Source organism: Mesoplodon densirostris, chromosome 8 (assembly GCF_025265405.1).
Source record: "Mesoplodon densirostris isolate mMesDen1 chromosome 8, mMesDen1 primary haplotype, whole genome shotgun sequence".
In the NCBI taxonomy this organism is placed as follows: Eukaryota; Metazoa; Chordata; class Mammalia; order Artiodactyla; family Ziphiidae; genus Mesoplodon; species Mesoplodon densirostris.
This window is the reverse complement of record NC_082668.1, coordinates 83,684,305-83,704,267: the sequence shown is the minus strand read 5'-3', so window position 1 is coordinate 83,704,267 and position 19,963 is coordinate 83,684,305. Positions and strand designations below refer to the sequence as shown.

Below are 19,963 nucleotides of genomic sequence, written 5' to 3'. Positions count from 1 at the left end.
CAAATGATTCTGTGAAGAAGACTGTGTGCTTTTGTTCAGAATAAATCATAAGGCTAGCAACTGTTAAGACGAGAAAGGGGACTTGTCCACCATGTAACCGGAGTGACTAGTCTTTCCACATTGATTGTGAGTGAACATGATGCCTACTGTGTACAGAGAGCATCCTGCTAGGTATTCTGGGAGCAGCACAGGAGGTGAAATCCTGGGTCCCACACTTAAGGATTGTAGTCTCCTTAGGCAAACAACTGGGGCCTATGAAAGGATTTCTTAGTTATCAAAGCAGTGTATTAGTGTGTACAGAGAAAGGTATGAGAAATGGAAAAGTTTAAGTCCTAAAAAAAAGTACAAAACAAAGAATGATATAATTTAGATGGAGGAATGACTTCTTGGAGGGGTCAATTTTGATCTGTATATTTGGGGAAGTTAATGAATTTGGAGACAATATACAGGAGGAAAATGGAGGGCAAACCAAGTTGTGTTTTGTGTAAAGCAGGAGACTGGTCGATTGGTTGGCTGAAGAAGTATTTGTAGGAATTAGTAATCAAGAAGCATTCTTGTGCCTTATAGCATTTTTCCCCCATGTATAAAGCCACTTGGGGTGACAGAGTGTTGTTTAAAGGGAAATTACACATGTCCCTACTTTCAGGGAGCCTACATTCTAAATGATATAAGGTGCTCACACATAGAAAACAGTAGCTGAAGCTTGACTAAACTGGTATATGATGAAGGGTAAAGAGATAGTCTGGAAAAAATAGATATGGTTTGAATCTGTAAATGGGAACAAATGATGCCTGCTTTACAAGTTTGTTAGAATAAAATGAAATACCATATGTAAAGTGCCTAACACTTGACAGGCACTCTGTGTTTGTTGTCGCTCCCTCCTTTTCTACCTCTCAGTTCTAAAGTAATATGTGCAAAAAAAAAGAAAAAAAAAGAAAGAAAGAAAAAAAAGGAGAGATGCTTGAAGGATGAGAGATCAGTGAAACTTTCAGAAGAGGTGGGACTGGTCTTGGGCCTTAAAAGATTTGTGGGTTTTAGAGAGTGAACATAATGAAAAAAGAGGTGGAACTCGAACGTGCTTCAGGGAGCTCCAAGGAGCTTTTGTTGATGTTGAGTGGGAGAAGAGGTCTGAAAGGCAGGCTTGGAACCTAGACGTTGGCTGGTGCTTATGTTGCATTCTTCTGCCCAGATTCCACCTTGTACACTGCTTTGACCAAGTGTTGACATGTTGCCATGTGTCAGCTCCTCTGATACGCAGGAGTTATCAACTTTGAATTCCCCATAGCAAATAGCATAGTACTTTACACGTACTAAGGCCCTCAACACATATTTATTAGGTGAGTTAGTAAAAAAAATGCTTAGGAACATCAGAAACAAGGGTGGTATGAAGATGACATTTTATGCTAATACTACATCAAATTATATAGTACAATGTGGGAGAGAATATTGTAGAGTAGAATAGTAGAGTGTCTTGGAGAGGGCCAGATGCGGTTTTCACCTTGGCTGATTGACTTATGTACTTCGTGGACTTGGATAAGTTTTTGCAATATATACTTGTATCTGAGACCATTTTTAGCCCTCTGCTCTTCTGGCCTCAGTTTCCTCATCTATTGAATAGCTAGTACCTGCTTCATAGAGTTGTCATGAGGATTCAATGAAAACTAGCTCAATGCCTGGCTCATACTGGGTGCTCACTTAAATATTATTAATTATCATCATAATACTTATTATATATTATTTTTTGTTATTCTTAATTCACATTGAAACTTTGATATGCATATTTTGAGTGACAAAATTCACTCTTGTTCTATCAAAGTGTTGAGCAAAGAACAAAATAAGGTACAGTGCTATTCTATAGTATTTCACTGGTGACCTTGCTGTATTGTTTGCAACCCTGTTATATCAAAATTTAATTTGTAAATAATGATCTGTGACACAGTCTAAGGAGAATGAATCTTAGGCCCAGTCCTCTGCAGGAGCAGTTCACCGAGTATTTTTCATCACCCGCCTTGGGCTCTTCCAGACCATACACAAAACTGATATCCTTGATCCTCATAGCAATCCCCAAACTGTTGGCCATAGCTTTTTATCCCCATTTAGCAGCAGCTGAAGAAATTAAGGCCGAGGTGACAAGGTTAGTGAGTGGTGCAAGCCATTTATAATAATGGTAAAAAAAAAAAAAAGCATGGGCTAAAGTTAAATTTTGAATCAGTGTCTACAATAACTAGAAAGTGAGCTAAAGCACAGTCACTAGGAACACGTGGAAAAGATCGCTGAAAAATGAGACTCTGCCTGTTATTAAGTGTGAGTGTTGTCTCATTAGTCTTTCAGCCTGCTGACTGTGAAAAGTGTATGTGAGTTTTTTTCAAAGACCTTTTTGGCAACATAGAGTCACAAAATGCCACATTTCGCTCTTCATGGTTTTCACTGAAAATTTATAAACTTAAACTTTCAGAGTTCCAAAGAGATGACCTATCATACTTCAGCAGTTCATTGTCTGTAGAATATTTTTTAAGGACAGGTATGTTGCACTGTAATGAATATAGAGCCTGGACATTGTTTTGACTTGAAGGATTCATTTTAGTGTTTAAAAAGCTCTATCATGTGATGTAAAACAGCATCTCTGACTCCCCATTCGCCTAGACTTCAAAACTTGCAGTCGGCTTTGAGAACCTCACTCTGTATCTCCATCAGTTATCAAGTTCTGCGTATTCTTTTCTCTTAATCACTTTTCAAAGCAAATGTCATTTCCTCCTTGAAGCCTGCCGTGATCTCACCTCTGATGTGTAGTTTCTTCTAACTTGTTGCACCCCTGATACTTGGCATTTAATCACAATGAGACTCAGCCCTTTACTAAATGTGATTTTTAATTTAAAAATGAGTATCTCTATTCCACTATGAGGCAGTGACCATATCTTACTCATTAGCATGTACTTATCACCTAACACACTGCCTGGCGCATAGTGGGTTCTTTGCCTCATGATTTAGTGGAATGAATTGCTTTGATTATGGTGGAACCCTTTCTGAGACCAGAGATAACACTTCTTTGTAATATTCAAAGCCTAAATTGAGAGCAGAAGAAAGAAAAATTGTAGATAATAAACTTGAAATTATGTAGTAACCATGGGCTTTGTTATTGTGTGCCTGCCGGAAAAGTGACTCAAGGTTAAACCAAAATCTTTTCCTTCACAAATGGTGACTCCCCTCCCAGGATTAGTAGATTTTTGTTGGTAGTTTTATTTTAAAAGACCATGATAAACCTAGTAGGATAAGAATAAAATGAATGCCCACAAATTAGATCTGTCTGTGACTTTTTTATTAAGTGAATTCCCCCCCAGCTGCCATTGTGAGCGAGCTGTGTGGGTTTTGAAATTCAAAGTAGGGAACCCTAGAGTTTGTAGTGTCTCTTTTTTTCTTTTGAGGAATATGAGATCACCGTGCATATAAAACACACCCAAATGAACTCTGCCCAGTAGCAGTCTAGATAATGAAATGGAAAGTTTGTATCTGAGTTGCCGAGAATCTCCCATTTTGCCCTGTTACTACGACAACCACTTTGTGATCTAGAAGTGACAGGGAGCTCCCCTCAAGCTGAACGCAGCATGTCATTCTCTGTGTCCTGGTTGAAGAGCACTGAGTAGGTGCTTGTTAAGGAATCGGTCCAAAGGGATTTTATAATATAAAAACACAGATTAGTTTTACTGTTGCAATACTTTTTGTCATTTTTGTGTTTCTCTTACTCTTTATTTAGACATTATTGAAAAATTTCTCATTAACCAGAAATGGACCCTTCTCCAACCCTCAAAAATACTGGAATACAATTTTTAGTTATTGTAAGAAAAAAGGCAAAATGGTTGTTAAAATTTTGAGAATGCTTTGAGCATGATTATTTAAATGCTTTGAATTGAATGAAATGTGCTCAGTTACACAGATCTGTGCTTTTAAAAAACATTAGCATTTGCAATTCATATGTTGTAGTTTAATGCCCCATTTATATTTAACAGTATTATCTAGGTTGATTGTTAAGGTAATATTTAACAGGAATAGTTAAGTGTGTAGCTTCAAGGATAGCTAAAAGGTCCATAATATAGAAATTTTAGCTGTTTAGGAGACGAAATACATAAATATATATTAAAATCCTTTTATTATGACTTGTAAAGTTTAACACTTTTGGACCAATTCTAACTTCAGGATTATTTTTTGTGCCTCATATAATATGTTTCAATCTACCCATTTATCACTTTTATGAGTAGCATAAGTAAATTTAGTGCATCTGCATATTTATACACTTTAAATAGACCAATGTAAACAGTTTCTTATCTGCCATATGTTGAAATGTTTTAGTAAAGTAAAGACATAACTGCCTAGTCAACAAAGAATGGCATTGAATTGCACTGTTTGGGAAAAAAAAGTTAAGTGAACTAGATGGCTGTTAATCTGGTTCTTTAAATATCATAAACAAAAGTATCAGAATGTGTTTCCAAGGACAAAGGCGGAGTTTTCTGGGCTTTGATTGGTTGCTGCCTTGTCCTGTCCCACAGCCATCCTTAATTGGCTTTGGTAGATTGGAATCACATAAGCAGAGTGACATTTATTACTTTCCTAGTTGTTTCTTTGCACTGAGCCCCGAGATTCCCAAGGAGTAACTGTAAAAGATTTCTTTCATTTCGTCCATGATCTACGAGAGGGGATCACTCTAAGAAGAGCAGGCATGAGTTTGAGTGCAAGAAGAGTCACTCTGCCTGCAATAACGCCCATAGTTCTACAGAAAAGGGTATGTGACTTCTGCTTTTTTTCTTTTCTTTTTCTTGCTGTTTTTTAATTTCCTGTTACTGTGTTTATTAATGTGTTGGAAACTTTCATTACATATCCTGAGAGAGGCTATAATTCATTGAGGCTATAGGTGATTAAAGGATAGATTATTGAAATTAGACTAATTATTGAAATTAGACTATTAAAAAAAAGCTGGGCCAGAACATCTCTGTAGTACAAAAAGCTCCATGTGAAAGTAGTTTGGTCTCGATTTCAGGGCATTGTGATAGAGACTGTATTGAAGATTTTTCTTTCTTTTTTTTTTCCCTTCTACTGTAACTTCAGGCCTCTTTGCCTTTAGTTCAATAGGCAATCTGCTAGCTATTATGTTTTATATTTGTTTACTAAGGAGCAGATTCTTTGTTTCACTATAATTCATAATACATCCATCTTCATTGTTGAATGGACTGTATAATTGTTTTACTGTTTAAAACATATGGCACCAGTTTATTTTCCTCTGGTTTTCTACCCATTTCTATTGAGTTTCTGCTTACTTGCTTAAGAAAAACTTTCCATTAAGTTCCCTTGTGAAAAGGCTTTCTGTTAATTATTAATGCAGTCGATCCTGTGTGTGAAAATATTTTGTCTATTAGTTTTTTGTAAAGTTTATTTCTATGTCTTACTTGCCCCATCGTATTTTATAAGGTAATAAATACACCATGTAATGTAGCATTTAAGTAAAGCTGAATATACTAAACTTCTCTTGTAAATACACCAAATAAGAACCGTGTATTGAAGTCCTTAAAGAATCAAATCTGTTGTATAGAAAAAAAAAAAAGCACCAAAACACATTTTGACACTGTGCTTTCTGAATGGTTTTGGTGACACTAGAAACTGTAATGTTTATTTCCGTACCTGACTTTTAATGGTTAACTATTAGTGTATTTCATTAAGTCAAAGGTCATGGTTTAATTTATTTGAAAATGACAGATCTTACAATTAGGGTGTCTTTTAAAAGAAGTGTCTCTTTTTATTGTTTTTACTTTTTAGGTTTTTAATTTATTTTTTTATCCAGTTGACTACTTATTCACCAGGGACATTTTACTTGGCAATAAAACAGTATATGATAATTTTGCCAACATTTGTTCTTATCTTTCTTGATGTCTTTCTTTCATCTTAAGCAAATTTAATTAAAAATATTTTGCTTTGAGCTGGAGTCTTTATTTTGATGTAGACTTAGTAGTACATTAATAATGACCATATAGATTACCTGAGTCACTGGCAATGTGAAAAGGTATAATAGCATATATCAAAGCTATATCCTTATGTTTGGATTCTTCTTTATCCAGTTAATACTGCAGTTTGGATTAACCAAGAAATTTTCATCATGTGGGTTTTTTGCACAACATGTTGGTGTGGTGGAAAGCATGCCACCTGGATTCCCCATTTCCTAGCTGTGTGATCTTGGGCAAGTCATTTAAACTCTCTGAGTCACTACTTTCTCACCTATAATATAATAGTGGAGAGATTTTCATTAAATGCTCTCTTCAGTCTTATTTGTGTCTATAATTCTGTGACTCAAATAATATATTTTGAATTTTCATAATTATAATAAAATATTTAAACCATTTCTTATTAGAGTCTAAAACATTAGAAGAAGATGCTCTCATTTTCAAGGATTTGGAGCAGTTAGTCTAGGGGAAATTTGTATGAGTAAATTTGTATGAGTAAAACTTAGCTAGAAAATAACACCCAGCACTGGTTGGTAAGTAGCAAAACAGGATTACTCTGGAAAGCTGTGATTATAATTGATGTTAGGTCTGAGCTGCCAATGGATACATCATTGTGATTTCTCTTGGTTCTTTTATAATAAGCTTCTAGTCAGGTTTCTATTATAATAATTAACATAAGTCAAAATTCCCTAAGCCCAAGTCCATGTTATTCCTTTTCAGTTGGTACACATATTAAATGTTCATATAATTTAGCACATCATTTGCTGAAAATACTTAATGCTATTTCTTTCTCCCGACGGTTTAATCCCCAGAGGACCCATTGTTGATAAGACTGTTCTGAAAATCTTAGTATCTCTTATTTTAGAAACTGGGTGTTTTTCTGACTAAAAAATATCCATCTGCTTTGGTCACACCATGCCTTTGTTTTCTAAGATAGGAAATTATTCCACACTTGTAATTAACTTGTTTTCTATATGCACCATTGTTTAAGATGATACAAGTTAATACAAGCATTTCTCAGTATCTTGGGGGCAGCTTCTCACTTTCCAGAGAATGTAGGTGCTTTTTCCACAGGTTTGGCATAGAGTTGGCTCATCCTGGATGAGTGGTTCTTGCAAAATAATTTGTCAACTGGAATCCTAATCATTTGAAAGGCTGAGGGCATTTCTGAAAATGCGTAATAGTGTTAGGGAGTAATTTTCTTATCAGCAAGTATATCTGATCTAAGTGGGCATAAGATCTCCTGAGATTGGTTGGGAACTTGAATTTTAAACACGGCTCTTAACATGGTATGGGTCTTTTTTGTAGCACATCAAATATACTTTGATCTTTGAGGAACAGAGTAGTTCAGTGGACTCTCTGTCAAGTAAATTGGAAAGAGATTTTTGACTTTTTCTAATTCTATCAGGATCCGATTTCCTTGATGCTAGTTAATCAAGGTTCCAGTGAAGAAAGTTTCATCATCTCTCTCAGAAATGATCGCATCCTCATCAAGTGTTCTGAATGAGTTCTGCACCTCATAGCATTTTTCTCAGATAACTAGGTTATGCCTTTTTTTTTTCAAATGAGAAGACTTAGTCTCTTGGATGTTGAGTGACTTATGCAAGGTCACCCAGAAGGTCAATGGCAAAGCTAGAAATAGAATCTGGGTCTTGTGACTTCCACTGTGTTTCTCTTATTAGATATGTGTTACCTCCTGAAATTAACATGTTAATGAAATTGCCTTATGGTGTATATAACTGCCATTCAACTTCTAGTCTGGAATTAGCTTAGGCAAATCTTTTCATCTTCCTCTGCACCTCCACCAACTCCCATATGCTCTAGTGTTGAAACATTTTATTCAGACAGCAATTGTAAGCAACAAAGTGTGTGTGTGTGTGTGTGAGAGAGAGAGAGAGAGAGAGAGTATGACAATTTTACCCAGCGCTCTAATTGGGTTCATTACATCAATAAACTATTTTAAGGTCCCAGAGAGTTAACAAAAACTCAGGCATTGTAAGGCTTATACTAAGTGCAATATAAAATTCACATTCTTTTTATATAAAGGTTGGAAGGTCTGAAGGCCAGATGCCCGTATTCTGATTCTGTGGGTAGGAAGATTTCTACCTCTGTCAGACTAAAATTGCTCTGCAAATTGTTTCCAAGCATTTCTACATTCTTTAGCCATACTACAATTATGAGAGACTTTCATAGGCACACAGAATTCTAACGTGTCTTCCAGAATCTCAGAGAAAAAAGGAATACTTTTTAGAATATATATTTTATAAGAATCAAATCATTTGAAAAATCCAAAATTCATGAGTATAATATGGAGCAATGCCATTTATCAAAAGATCCAGTTCCCCATCTATACAAGAGAATAGTTTGTTATATTCATTTCCCTCCTCATACAATTAGAATTATTGCTGTGAATTTCTAAAAACAATTTTGTAAAGAATGAAAGAATATAGATCATCATTATATCACTATTTTGCCCAGAAGCTTTTAAATACATACAAAATCAGTCCAAGCGAATGTAGCATTCACTGTGCTTTGCGGCCTGGATGCACGGGGGTTTCCTCAGCTTCATATGAAGCCTCCACTCCAGCACATCGTTTTTCTCCTTGTGCTCCAAACAGGGTTTGCTGTTTGTCCCACTGTACTTCTGCACCCAGTTTTGTGCTCCATGACCTGTAGACAACTCCAGGATCCTGTTATTGTCTGTGTCCCAGCTCAGGCTGTGGTACCATCCTCAAACTTTCTAAGACTGTTTCTTATTACATCCGTCTTAATGGTGTCTTGACTAGGGTGTCAGTGGATGCACCTTTATTACTCATTTCTCAATTCAGTAACTACTGCCATGTGACATCAATTTTGTTATTACCTTTTATGATACTTAAGTCTTATTAGCTCTCCTTAGGTGTGTATCTTAAGCTTTCTGGCTTTTCATATTTGACTTTTAGTTTTTTCTATGGGCCTTGTGTATGTTTTATATATCTTGCATTATTTGGTTTTCAAAATTTGTTGTATTTTGTCTTACAACTAGATTTTACATTTTTAAGGGAAAGACCCTTTAAATAAGGTGCTTTGTCAGTTACAGGCTGAATTTAATTTCATGTAACGGGAAAACTCAAATGACAGCATATTAAACAGGGGAGAGATTTATTTTTCTTTCACTTTACAAGAAGAATTGGTCCCAAGCTAATGCAGCCGTCCAGCAGTGTCCTCAGGTAACCAAGCTCCTTCTTGCTTTCTATTGTATCTTCCTTAGTGTGGGTCCCTTTTCCTTTTATGGAAAGATAAATGCAGATCGCTAGTCATCCGGCTCACATTCCAGGCATACAAAATGGGAAGAACCAGGGGCATACAGGCGAGTTCTGCCAGTTATTAACGTGCCACTGGGGAATAACCAGGAGCTTCTGATCATGTCTTACTGGCTAGCATTGTGTCACATGGTCTGGATCCAAGGGAAGCCAGGAAATGTAGGCCTTGACCTCCACGTACTGCCCTTCTCATCAGAATTAGGAAATGGGGAGGATGGCTTTTGGTGGGGAACTAGCTGTCTCCACTGCCAGTGACCCCTGTGTATTAGGCATGCAGAAAATGTTTGTCCCTTGGATTTTTATTATTGTCTTGCCCGGTATAGAATATAGTTATGCTTTTTGAACAAATGTATTCTGTCACTTGATTGGAGCTAGTAGAAGGTGTAGTGAGTGGGGAGAGAGCAGATTTCCTGTGTAGGGGAGGGTAATGGAATGCATAGATGGAGACCTGAGTTTAGATGGCTGGCTTGCTTGGAGAGTGGTTGTGAAGTGGTAGTGAGCACTATTATTGCTGTTTACCTGGAGCTCTCATTCTCCCTAAACCTTGATCTTTCTTCTGCCCTTTTAATTTTTATACAGGGTAACATAGTTGCATATTCACCCAGGAAGGGTACCACATAGATGAATGGATTTTGTGTTTTCACAAAATGTTTCCTTTCCCTAAAAGTGAGTTTTTACGAAGTGTGCTGTAGTGGAGATTGTTTGTGTGTTTTAGCCAGGAAACCCTGAGTTTGAGCTCAGCTCTGTCACTGATCAGTGTTGTGACTTTAGGTGTCTTCTTTTAAACCTTTCAAAAATTCAGTTTCTCTGTTTTGTGGATAATGATGCTTCCTCACAGAACAGTTGTGAGGATTAAATAGGATAAATATTTAGAAGTACTTGACACGTAGTAGTAGAAGCTCAACAAATGTGAATTTCTTTTTTTCCCCCTTATCTGGGGAATGGCATGTGTTACTAGTTTCATAAATGGTTTAAAATCTCCCTCTTACCATGATTTAAATTATTTTTTTTTGGGGGGGGGCTCTATCCTATTAAGTATTGATAGTTATCCAAAAGTTTTCTTGTAGCAAATGAATCAAACAAAAAGTAGTTGTCCTTGATACAATGCAGCCAGGGAAAGAAAGACAGTATGCCTCTCAAATTCTTGTTCCCTCTGCTTACTTTCTGTATACAGACTCTAATTTGAATTAAAAAAAATTAATCCAACTACTATATGCTGATAAATATTTTTTAAAAAAATCTGGGAATGTAGATTTAAATAGAATAAGATAGGTGGTTAGATTACTTCTTTCACTCTCCTAGGGAATATCAGGCAGGGACTTCTGGCTTACATATTTGAAAGAGGTACAGTTGTACCTAGTGTTAAGACATTGTTTCAGTAGACAGAGGTGACATTACTGGAATGTGAGCTATATGATGGTAGAGGCTGTGTCATCTTTGATCATCATTAGACTCAAGTGCCCAGCACAGGGAATGTACAAAGTTGGGATGTAATTACTATTCATTGAATAAACACAATTTTTGAAAAAACAAAATTGGGCTTTTTTGATACTGACCTGTCATTGGCATTTCCATCTCTGCATTTGTGTCTCTGTGGCATTCATTTCCTTTTTCCTGGATTGCATACCTTGTGCACTCAGGGCCTACCTCAGCTGGTCCACCTTGCTTTTTCATAAGCTCTGTCTCCACCCACTCCCTCCCTCCCAGCTCGTTCCTGTGAGCAATTTTGAGCACTCCCTGCCCTCCACACCAGTAGAAATAAAAACAGCTGTACTGTGTTCAGCGCTGATTACACTCTCTTTAATCCTCATAAGAACCCTACAAGATTGGTGGACAAACCCAGGCTGGGATGAGAAAAGTGAGCCCTGGAGAAGTTAAGTATCTTACCCAAAGCACAGTGCTAATGAATGACAAGTCAGGACTGAGCCCAGGTGGGCCCCGCCCCGCACAGGGGCTGCCTGTCAGAATTGATGGGCACACATGTGATGCAGAGCTGCGCTCCACTGCACAGCTGCAGTGCCCTTGCCTTTCACCTATAGTCTACTCATCAGACAAATCTCACCCCCTTTTTTTTTTTACCTGTCTGTCTGTTGCCCTCCTAGTTATTTTTTCCTCATTGTACACTCCAGTCTTACCCCACCTCAAAGATATAGTGAGTAAACCATATGTCAGAGTTCCTGGGAGCTCAGTAGGAATCTCTTGGGACTTACTAATTTTGCTTTAAAAAATTTATAATAATAGTCACTCTTATGAATTGAGTGCTATCAGTTTGCCACCATTTTGCCCATTTTACAGGATGAGGAATCTGAGACTCATCATTGATAAGCTAATGGTGTAGGATCTGATCCCAGAGCAGATTCTGGAGTGCACCATCGCCACAAGCACCTGGACTGAACCTTCATGAGAATGAGGGCCATGCCTCATATTAGTTTGCAAACTACAGTGTCTGGTCCACGTTTGGCAATGAAGGCAGATTAAAAATAGCTGAGCTGATTAACAGTCTAAGACTCTTGCTTGGGGGGAGCGGTCTTAGGGCTGGCTCTCCTGGCGGTACCCCAGCACCCTAAGCCAGATCTAGAAAATAAGAATCTGTTTTGGCAGAAAAAACAAGAAGTAAGTCTTTTGGTTATTTCAGATATTTCGGGTATTAAACCCTCTGAAAGATAAAGATTTTCTACCCCTGTATGATATTAAAAATGCTTTCTCTTATGACGGTTTCAAAAGAGCAATTAAAAAACCATTTTGGCTAAACAGCATTGTCCTATATTCTTGATAAGCCTCCTAATTGGGCCTGCATTTTTGGGCATATATATTCAGTTGTATTTGTGAAATATCAGGAATATTATTTTATAGTTTCAGAAGTCAAGTTAGTTTGGATGGTTCTATCAGGATTTGAAGAAAAATTTGGACATCACCATTCTAAATGCCAAGGAGGATCTCCAGCTTGAGTTGCAGGAAAGGGGACTTTATATTATATACCACCTGAAGTGACTATATATATGCCACTCCAACCCATCCCCAACCCTTCTTATTAAAGATGTAGACATAATTTATCTTAAAAATTCAAATAGTTAAGAATGTTTAAAAATAGATTTAAATTTTTTAGAAGCTTGCAACTATTTTAAGCAGTACCTCTATAGGGTTAACAATGTTAAAGCTGTAATTTTCAAAGCATTGTTTTCTTTCTCTATTTGCACCAAGAAATAAAGACTCCCTCTGCTGGCTGTTTCTATATACGCAATTTTTCTGGCAAGTTGTGCTAAAAAAAGTGAAACACAAAGAATAACCTTTTTTGACATTCAAAAAGCTGGGTGCTTTGGGACATACATGCAAACTTATATTTGGGTTTTTAGTTATCTAATGCTTTTATGCAAGATGTTGTGTCGAAGCAGCAGCTTAAAGCAGCATGAAAATTAGGTAAGCAGAGTGGAAAAAACAGGATGAGGTACGAGCCCAGAGATTGGGGTTCCCTGGCTGGTTCTGCCAGTGACCAGCTGGAGATCCCCCGGCAAGTCAGGTCCTCTTCAGTCTCAGCTTCTTCACTTGTAGAATGAGAAGATTTCAGGAGGTGTTTTCTAAGAGTCCTAACCTTTAGTATTTTATGATTCTAACAGTATTGATTCCATTTCTTTTACAGGAATATACATGTTTTACACTGATGCACATGCTTTGCACTGATATAAAATAAATATTGAGAAAAGTGAGGGAAAGATAAAATTACAAAAATAGATATAAATCAGTTATTCCTAGTGCTATCACAGTATGGGAATGTTAGATCTAGAAAGTGATAGTTTGCATGGTAAGTTCATAAAATAATACCCCCTAGATGTACCAGAAAGACTGAATATAGCATATTTCATTGGTTCTATGGCACCTTAAATTACAAGAAGCATCCTTATCTTATATGCTTCCAATTAAATTATGACATACCATTGATGGTAAGTTACGTCTAAGTTACAGAGAAGTTAAATGTGAGAAGATGTGCTTTTAAAAATCAGTGAAACAAGGTAGTTCCTAAAAGTGCTTCAGTTGATGCCAGACAGCTCAAGAATTAACAATAAAAAGTGTGATGTGTCCTGGACTCTGATAAATATTCTCTCTCCTCTCGTGTTTTCCCCTCTCTTCCAAACACTTCTCCCTTCACCCCTCTCCAACTTGTCCTTCTTTCTCACTGTGTGAAACAGTTATTAACTTTTTCACTTAGGCATGTCTTATGGTTATTCTGGGAACAAACGACTGCTGAAAAACTGAAATGAGATACTGGAATAACATTGTGTCCAACATAAGCATGACCAGTGGTTTTCTGCTTTGAATATGAATAAGCATTAGCACTTGTGAAGGGTTTTTTTTCTTTTAAACTTCAAAGGTGAATTAGTCAGCACTGGCATCTTCACAGGAATTACATGAGTTTTAAAAACACTGAGGCTTCAGAGAACGCTCCTTTGATGAAGTCACTGGAAATGTTAGAGTGGGATTTGTGATTTGACCCTCTTTATTATTCGTATTGGATTTAGGTCCTAAAATAACATGAATATATACATATGTATATGTGTGCATCCATGGTTTGGGATATTTTTAGGCTTAGGTTTTAATGTTTGCTTTCTTTTATAATGAAGTTAGAGCTGTTTCTTTTTCCTTTTTTTTTTTTTTTTTTTTTTTTACCATGTAAAGAGCACACTGAAAGGGCTTCTGATTTCTTGCTTTATAAAACTGAGCACCCGCTTGAGTTAGGGTCTTTCTTGCTATCCCCTAGGGAGAAAGAAAGCCCAAGGAAGGTGCAGGCTTCCAGGCTCTTGGCCTGAGAAGGAGAGCAGAGAGGGTCAAGAACAGAGCAGAGCACAGGGGCTTCAAGGAGACTCTCTGGGCCCCCCTTTGCCTGCAGACAGGCTTTCTTCTCTTGGTTGGAAGCCTAGACGTGGCATGATTTGGCAGTGTCATTGATCTAGACAGTCAGGTGGGACAGTGCTAAATCCCCTGCCGTGCCAAGTTTGGGGCATTTCCAGTAGCAAGGCCACACTGGGCCTCGTGGGCCTGATGCTGGATGGGAAATGAATTCATACAGCATAAAGCTTCATCTTTGCATTTTGAATTCATACAGAACTTGCAGAAGATCTGTATGGATCCCCAGCCACACAGGTCCTTTAACTCTGAATTAGTTAATCTCTTTTATCCCCGCATGCCCTCTAATGTTCCTGCTGAAATGTAATGACCTACAAATGTGTACAAATGTGTACAAGTCCAGAGTTTTTACAGAGGTGGTGTGGGGATGATTCATCTTGTGACCCTGAGGATTGTGGAAAGAGCCTGGATCCATGGTCACTTGATGGAACTGCCTCACCAGACCCTGAACTATCCGCCTCTGGTTTCAAATGTGAGAAAAAAACCCAAACCTTTAATTTGATCAATAAACCATTGTTGGGTAGATTTTTCTATTACTTAGAGCCGAATTTGTTCCTAAATGATTAGCTCACCATGTAGTTACTTACCATTATTCTCTTATCATTTTATAATCTTATTCTGGTAAAACTGTCTTTTTAAAATTTAACTCTTTATTTCCAACCATTGAAAAAAGCTACTTTATAATTTGTGATCTTAAAAAGGATCCCCTCTTGGGGTGACCTCCTTGCTAGTTTGCAGTGATAGAAAACAGTGTCTAGCAGTGCTGGGCAAAGATGCTTCTTCCACAGACCTTCCAGCACCTGTGCACCTGTGCTTCCTCACCTCTTCCTCATAACTCAGTCCCTCTGATCTCAGGAGAGTGGTCTCTGTGTATTTTTTGTTCCATGTGTATTTTTTGCCTCTTCAGTCCTCAGTATCTTTGCTCATGATACTTGTTCCACGCAGATGTTCTTTTTATTTTATTTTTTTAATTCTCAGTCCCAGACTTAAAATGGGCCCGAGAAGTCACCTTATCTACCTTTGTTCAGTCTGCAGATTTCTTGAAAACTTGCCTATGTTTTCTCTTTGGTCCCATGTGTGTCCTTTCCTCCCTAGAGGTTTTTAAACCCTGTGAGGTTTCCAAGCTACTGTTTTGGAATCCCTAATATTGTCTCCTATAGGGCCATTCTTGACGGTGTCAGTCGTCCCTAAAGGGATATTTACACTGTGCCAGGCCCCATGCTGACTGCTGGGGACACAGTGGGAAGCACATATTGACATTATTCCTGGTGTCATGTAGCATGCTGAGTAGTAGAAGCTTATGGATAATAATTATGTAGTTGCACATATGCATACGTGAAACAAAGGGCCTGGACCTAAACTGGGAGTAGAATTGAAAACTTCCCCACAGAATGAATGGTTTATCTGAGGGATAAGAAATAGGAGGTGGGTGGACAGTATTCTAGGCAGCAGTAGTAGGTGCAAAGGCCCTGTGTCAGGAAGGAGCATAGCTATTTCAAGAAACTGAGAAAATGTATGGTCAGAGTTAGAGAATAAGGAAAGGATTATAGGGAATAAAGTTGAAAGGGGCCACATGGATATGAAATGGACCTGTTTATGTCAATCAATTCCTGTAATTCTGATATTGTGACAATATCTATTTTGAGTTAATGAACATGTACTGCTCATGCTCAAATAAAATATGTAGTTGAATATCTCTTTCAATGGAGATAATTTGATTCCCTATGACCTGATTTCTCTAAACTATGTACTGTTTTGCTCTTAATAAATATTTGACAGCTAGCAAAATAATGAAGGATAGCAATATGGAAGCAACAGCTTTTCTTGAGCTGTTAGGATCTTTGGGAACAGTCTTTGTTTTTAAATATAACATTTTGTTAGAGGTTTCAAATAAGTAATAATGAATATATTATTTGCCATTTCCCTTCAAGGGAACATATTGAGTTGCTTAATTCAAAACATCTAAGACTGTCTTCTCTTATCTTAGGACACTACATTCCTTATTTAGAAGAACATAAAAATCCAGGGCTGCCCTGACCTCTATATAAAAATATTTCACTGATTTAGGTACATTGCCTATCTGTTAAAAATAATGGAGAAAAAAATCTGAAACATTAAAAGATGGCTTTATAATCTTACTGTACTTGGATGATAAAATTTTAAAGAGTGGGAGAAATAAGCTTTACCTTGGGACCTAGTTGAAATCAAATTTCTATGGGCCTTGTTTCTTATTTTCTATTAATTTTATATAAGCAATATATATAATTAATAGATATAATAAATGCATTTATTTTTCTGTTGAAAAGTTGTATACTTTTCATTGCGGTAAGATCTTGGTATTTAAATAATGGTGTTTAAATTATTTTAAATTAAATATTAATTAATAAGAATTAATATTTAATTAAATATTAAATGTGGTATTTAAATGTAGTTAATCTAAAAATCAAATTTAAATTCTCCCCAAATAGAAACTTTGACACCGAAGATAACCATGCCCAACCGTCTTTTTCCTTCTCTTTTGCTCTTTCTTTCTTCTTTTTCTAAAAAAAAGTCTCTCACTTCATCCTATGGATTCTTGCTCATATAGTTATGTTTAATCTGTGCTCGTTTTTTACCTGCTGAATAATTATCCCATTTTGCCTCCTTTCTTCTCTGAAGAAACAAAGGATAAGCGACTAAGTAGCTAGTTACTTACCAGTGGGTCCAATGCCCCTTTCTGCTCTGTGGCATTGCCAAATGACCAGATGACAACCCTGAGTTTTTTTTCACATATTCTAGGATGAATCCAGTTTGGAAAGGAATGAGGCATCCCATTCCATCACTTTCTTGGGTCTGCAGGAAGGAGGAGAAAGGCTGACCGCTTAGCCTCTGCCCAGTGCTTTCCTGAAGCTTTCCACGTAATCTGTTCTGAGAATCAGAATTTCCGGGGATTATAGCAGATGAATACTATGTGTGCTTTGGGGAGAAAGCAATACATATTGAATTGATTTTCAAACTCAGGCTCTGTGTTTTCAGAAATGGCCTTTGTCTTATATTTTAAATAGTTCATCTCTTTTAGTCCCTTGGCTTTAGGGGCCTCAAACTTCTTTTCTGAAAAGTTAACCATTTCTTGCTCTGTGTATTTCAACATTGTTGTGTCTACTGCTTTCAAAATGAGTTATGTTAATTTTTTAATCTCTTGCCTCCACTTACTTTTTATGGAGGGCAGCCTAGGGGAGTTGAGGTATAAAGTATATAAACTGCCTTGATAAGGATGTCAGCCAAAACAGAGATCTGCTCCACCCACATTCCAGCATATTCTCTGCAGGGGCTACTGTGTCTTTATATTACATTTTCATTGCTAGATGCCATATGCTCCCGGCACAGTTTTTGAAGCTGTAAACCACTCTAAAGGCCAAGGTTGCTCTGATTGTCAGGATTACAGTGACACTGAGGGCTTCCTCAACACAGCCTGTGTACACTGCTGGCTGTCCTTGGGAGCTCTCTCTGTTCCTGCTGGCGGGATGTTATAGACAGATCTTATCAGTGCATGTCTTTCTTGCTAATCAAGTGTGTCTGCTCATTGATGAGATAAAGAAAGTTCCTGTTCTTCTTTAGGGTCCAGGCAGGATTTCTTCCTGCTGGCATACAATTGCAAATGATCTCGTGGATCAATTGATATGAATTCTTCTTACGCTATTTTTTACTTTATATAGCAAGGTGGGGATTTGGGCCACTGAACTGGGAATGTATAATATCCCTTTATTAAATAGCATGATTATATGACCTTCAGATGTCTTTTCACCTTTCAGTATGTAGAGGAAACAGGATACCACTATTTTACTCCAATGATTCTTAAGAGCAGCCCTGCCATTTGGTTTTTACATGATCACAAAAGTTTGTACATGGGCTTCCCTGGTGGCGCAGTGGTTGAGAGTCCGCCTGCTGATGCAGGGGACACAGGTTTGTGCCCCGGTCCAGGAGGATCCCACATGCCGCAGAGCAGCTGGGCCCGTGAGCCATGGCCGCTGAGCCTGCGTGTCCGGAGCCTGTGCTCCACAACGGGAGAGGCCGCAACAGAGAGGCCGGCGTACCGCAAAAAAAAAAAAAAGTTTGTACCTTAGTTTTAATCCGTACTAGTCTTATATCAATATCTTTACTTATGACTTGACTTTTTTTCTTAAACAGGAAGGTTTAGTATAGTAATATTTTTGGCATGTTCAACTCTACTAGAGAGTTAAGGCTTAGATTATCTTTCCCTTTTTCATATATTTCAAGGAGAAATAAATAGAAATAAAAATGAGATTTTTTAACAAAGCCTCCCCATCAGTAGTGTAAGGAATTTTTCATAAGTACTGAATAAATCTGAGAGATGACAGGGACTTACTGCTGTGGAAGATCAACCAAAATAAGTTTTTATCGTTCATAGATGAATGTGTAGTTTGGACAAATGTCAGCATTAAATGGGATTATTTTTTTTAAGAAGAAGAGTTTGAAATGGAGCTCAAACAAAAGTATTGTTTTTCTCCTAACAGGTGTTATTAATTTAAAAAATGAGTACATGCACTTATTCCAGAAATTTAAGTTAGCCTCGTCCTTCTAAATTTATGTGTCTCAGTTCTTGGCAACTTATTTCTTTCCAATTTGCAGCAAAATCAACTGAAGAGATTAATGGCATTTCTAATTGGTTAGGTATCTTCTTCATTTTCCCCAACTTTACCTCTTACTCTATTCTTGCCCTCTTCTTGAATTTGGCTTAGACTTCAGAATGTCTCCAGATTTTCATTTGTTAATTCCTCTGATATAAAAACTAGAGCATGAAAAATAAGAGGCATGCTTCTGTTACCCCAGGTGATGGGCATTTATTGTAAGAAAGCCTGGGGTAGTCAGGAAGTCTCAGGAACCTGTCTCGTGGCCACCAGGTCATTCCCAACCCCCTGTTTCCTGGTGTGGAATGAGCAGTGGCCTCTGAGGGCACTGAAATGGCAGCTCATCATTGCTCCACATGAAGGAGCAGCCCCAGGGTCGGATCTTCTTTTCCTCTCAGGACTGGTTGTCTTCATGTTGCTTTTGGCAAGAGCACCCACCAGTGTCTGACCCAGTCAGTGTTAACCACAGCAGCATGGTGGATGGCATTTCTTAGCATCTCAGCAATTGTCTGGCACTGAGATTTGTGTGAAGGCACTGAAGGCACAAACTTAAAAACAATAGCCTACCCAGATGCAATCATGGGAGCACTGAGATTCCAAAGAGATCTTGGGATCTTCATGAACCACATGTGTTAACCAAAAAATGAAGGAATTGAAGTGAGAGCTCAGACACTTGCACCTGATTTTGGCAGTGTATTTTCATAGCCTTTTTCATGTGACTTCACAGCTGCCTCAGTGACTTCAAAACTCAGAACTGCCTGCTAATGGCAATATTAAGTCAATTCTTACCTAGGATTATTTATAAGAAAAATTGTATATCTTTTGCTCTTTAAGAAGAATTTTAATTTCCTGAGGATTAAAATTTAATCAATCATATACTTTGTGACAGAAAAGATTTTTAAATTAAAATTTACAAATATGTATTGAGTACCTGTTATGTGCAAAACATTTTGGTAGGCTTTGCAGGGGTACAAAGTTCATTTGTTCCAAAGATCTTTATTAAGCCATACATTGGCTTGGGCTAGGTCCCTGGGATATCATGTCATATGGGGAGTAAATGTAGATTTTCCTTAAAGGAACTTACTAGTGCAGTTGAGGAGAAAGATATTCAAGTAGAAAATTACAAAGTAAGAGCTCTAAGAGGGACCCA

General features: G+C 37.5%; 1 protein-coding gene across 2 annotated transcripts in view; it reads left to right on the top strand.

The window, feature by feature from the left end:
- Window positions 1-19,963, top strand: part of GRB14 (growth factor receptor bound protein 14) — a 133,163-nt gene that overhangs the window by 60,145 nt on the left and 53,055 nt on the right. The window contains exon 1 of one of the 2 annotated variants that reach the window (XM_060106416.1): window positions 4,712-4,774. The exons of the other annotated variant lie outside the window; for it this stretch is intronic. Coding sequence (XP_059962399.1) covers window positions 4,712-4,774 — 63 coding nt within the window. Of the gene's footprint in view, window positions 1-4,711; window positions 4,775-19,963 lie in introns of those variants that run through there. 2 annotated transcript variants of the gene reach the window in all.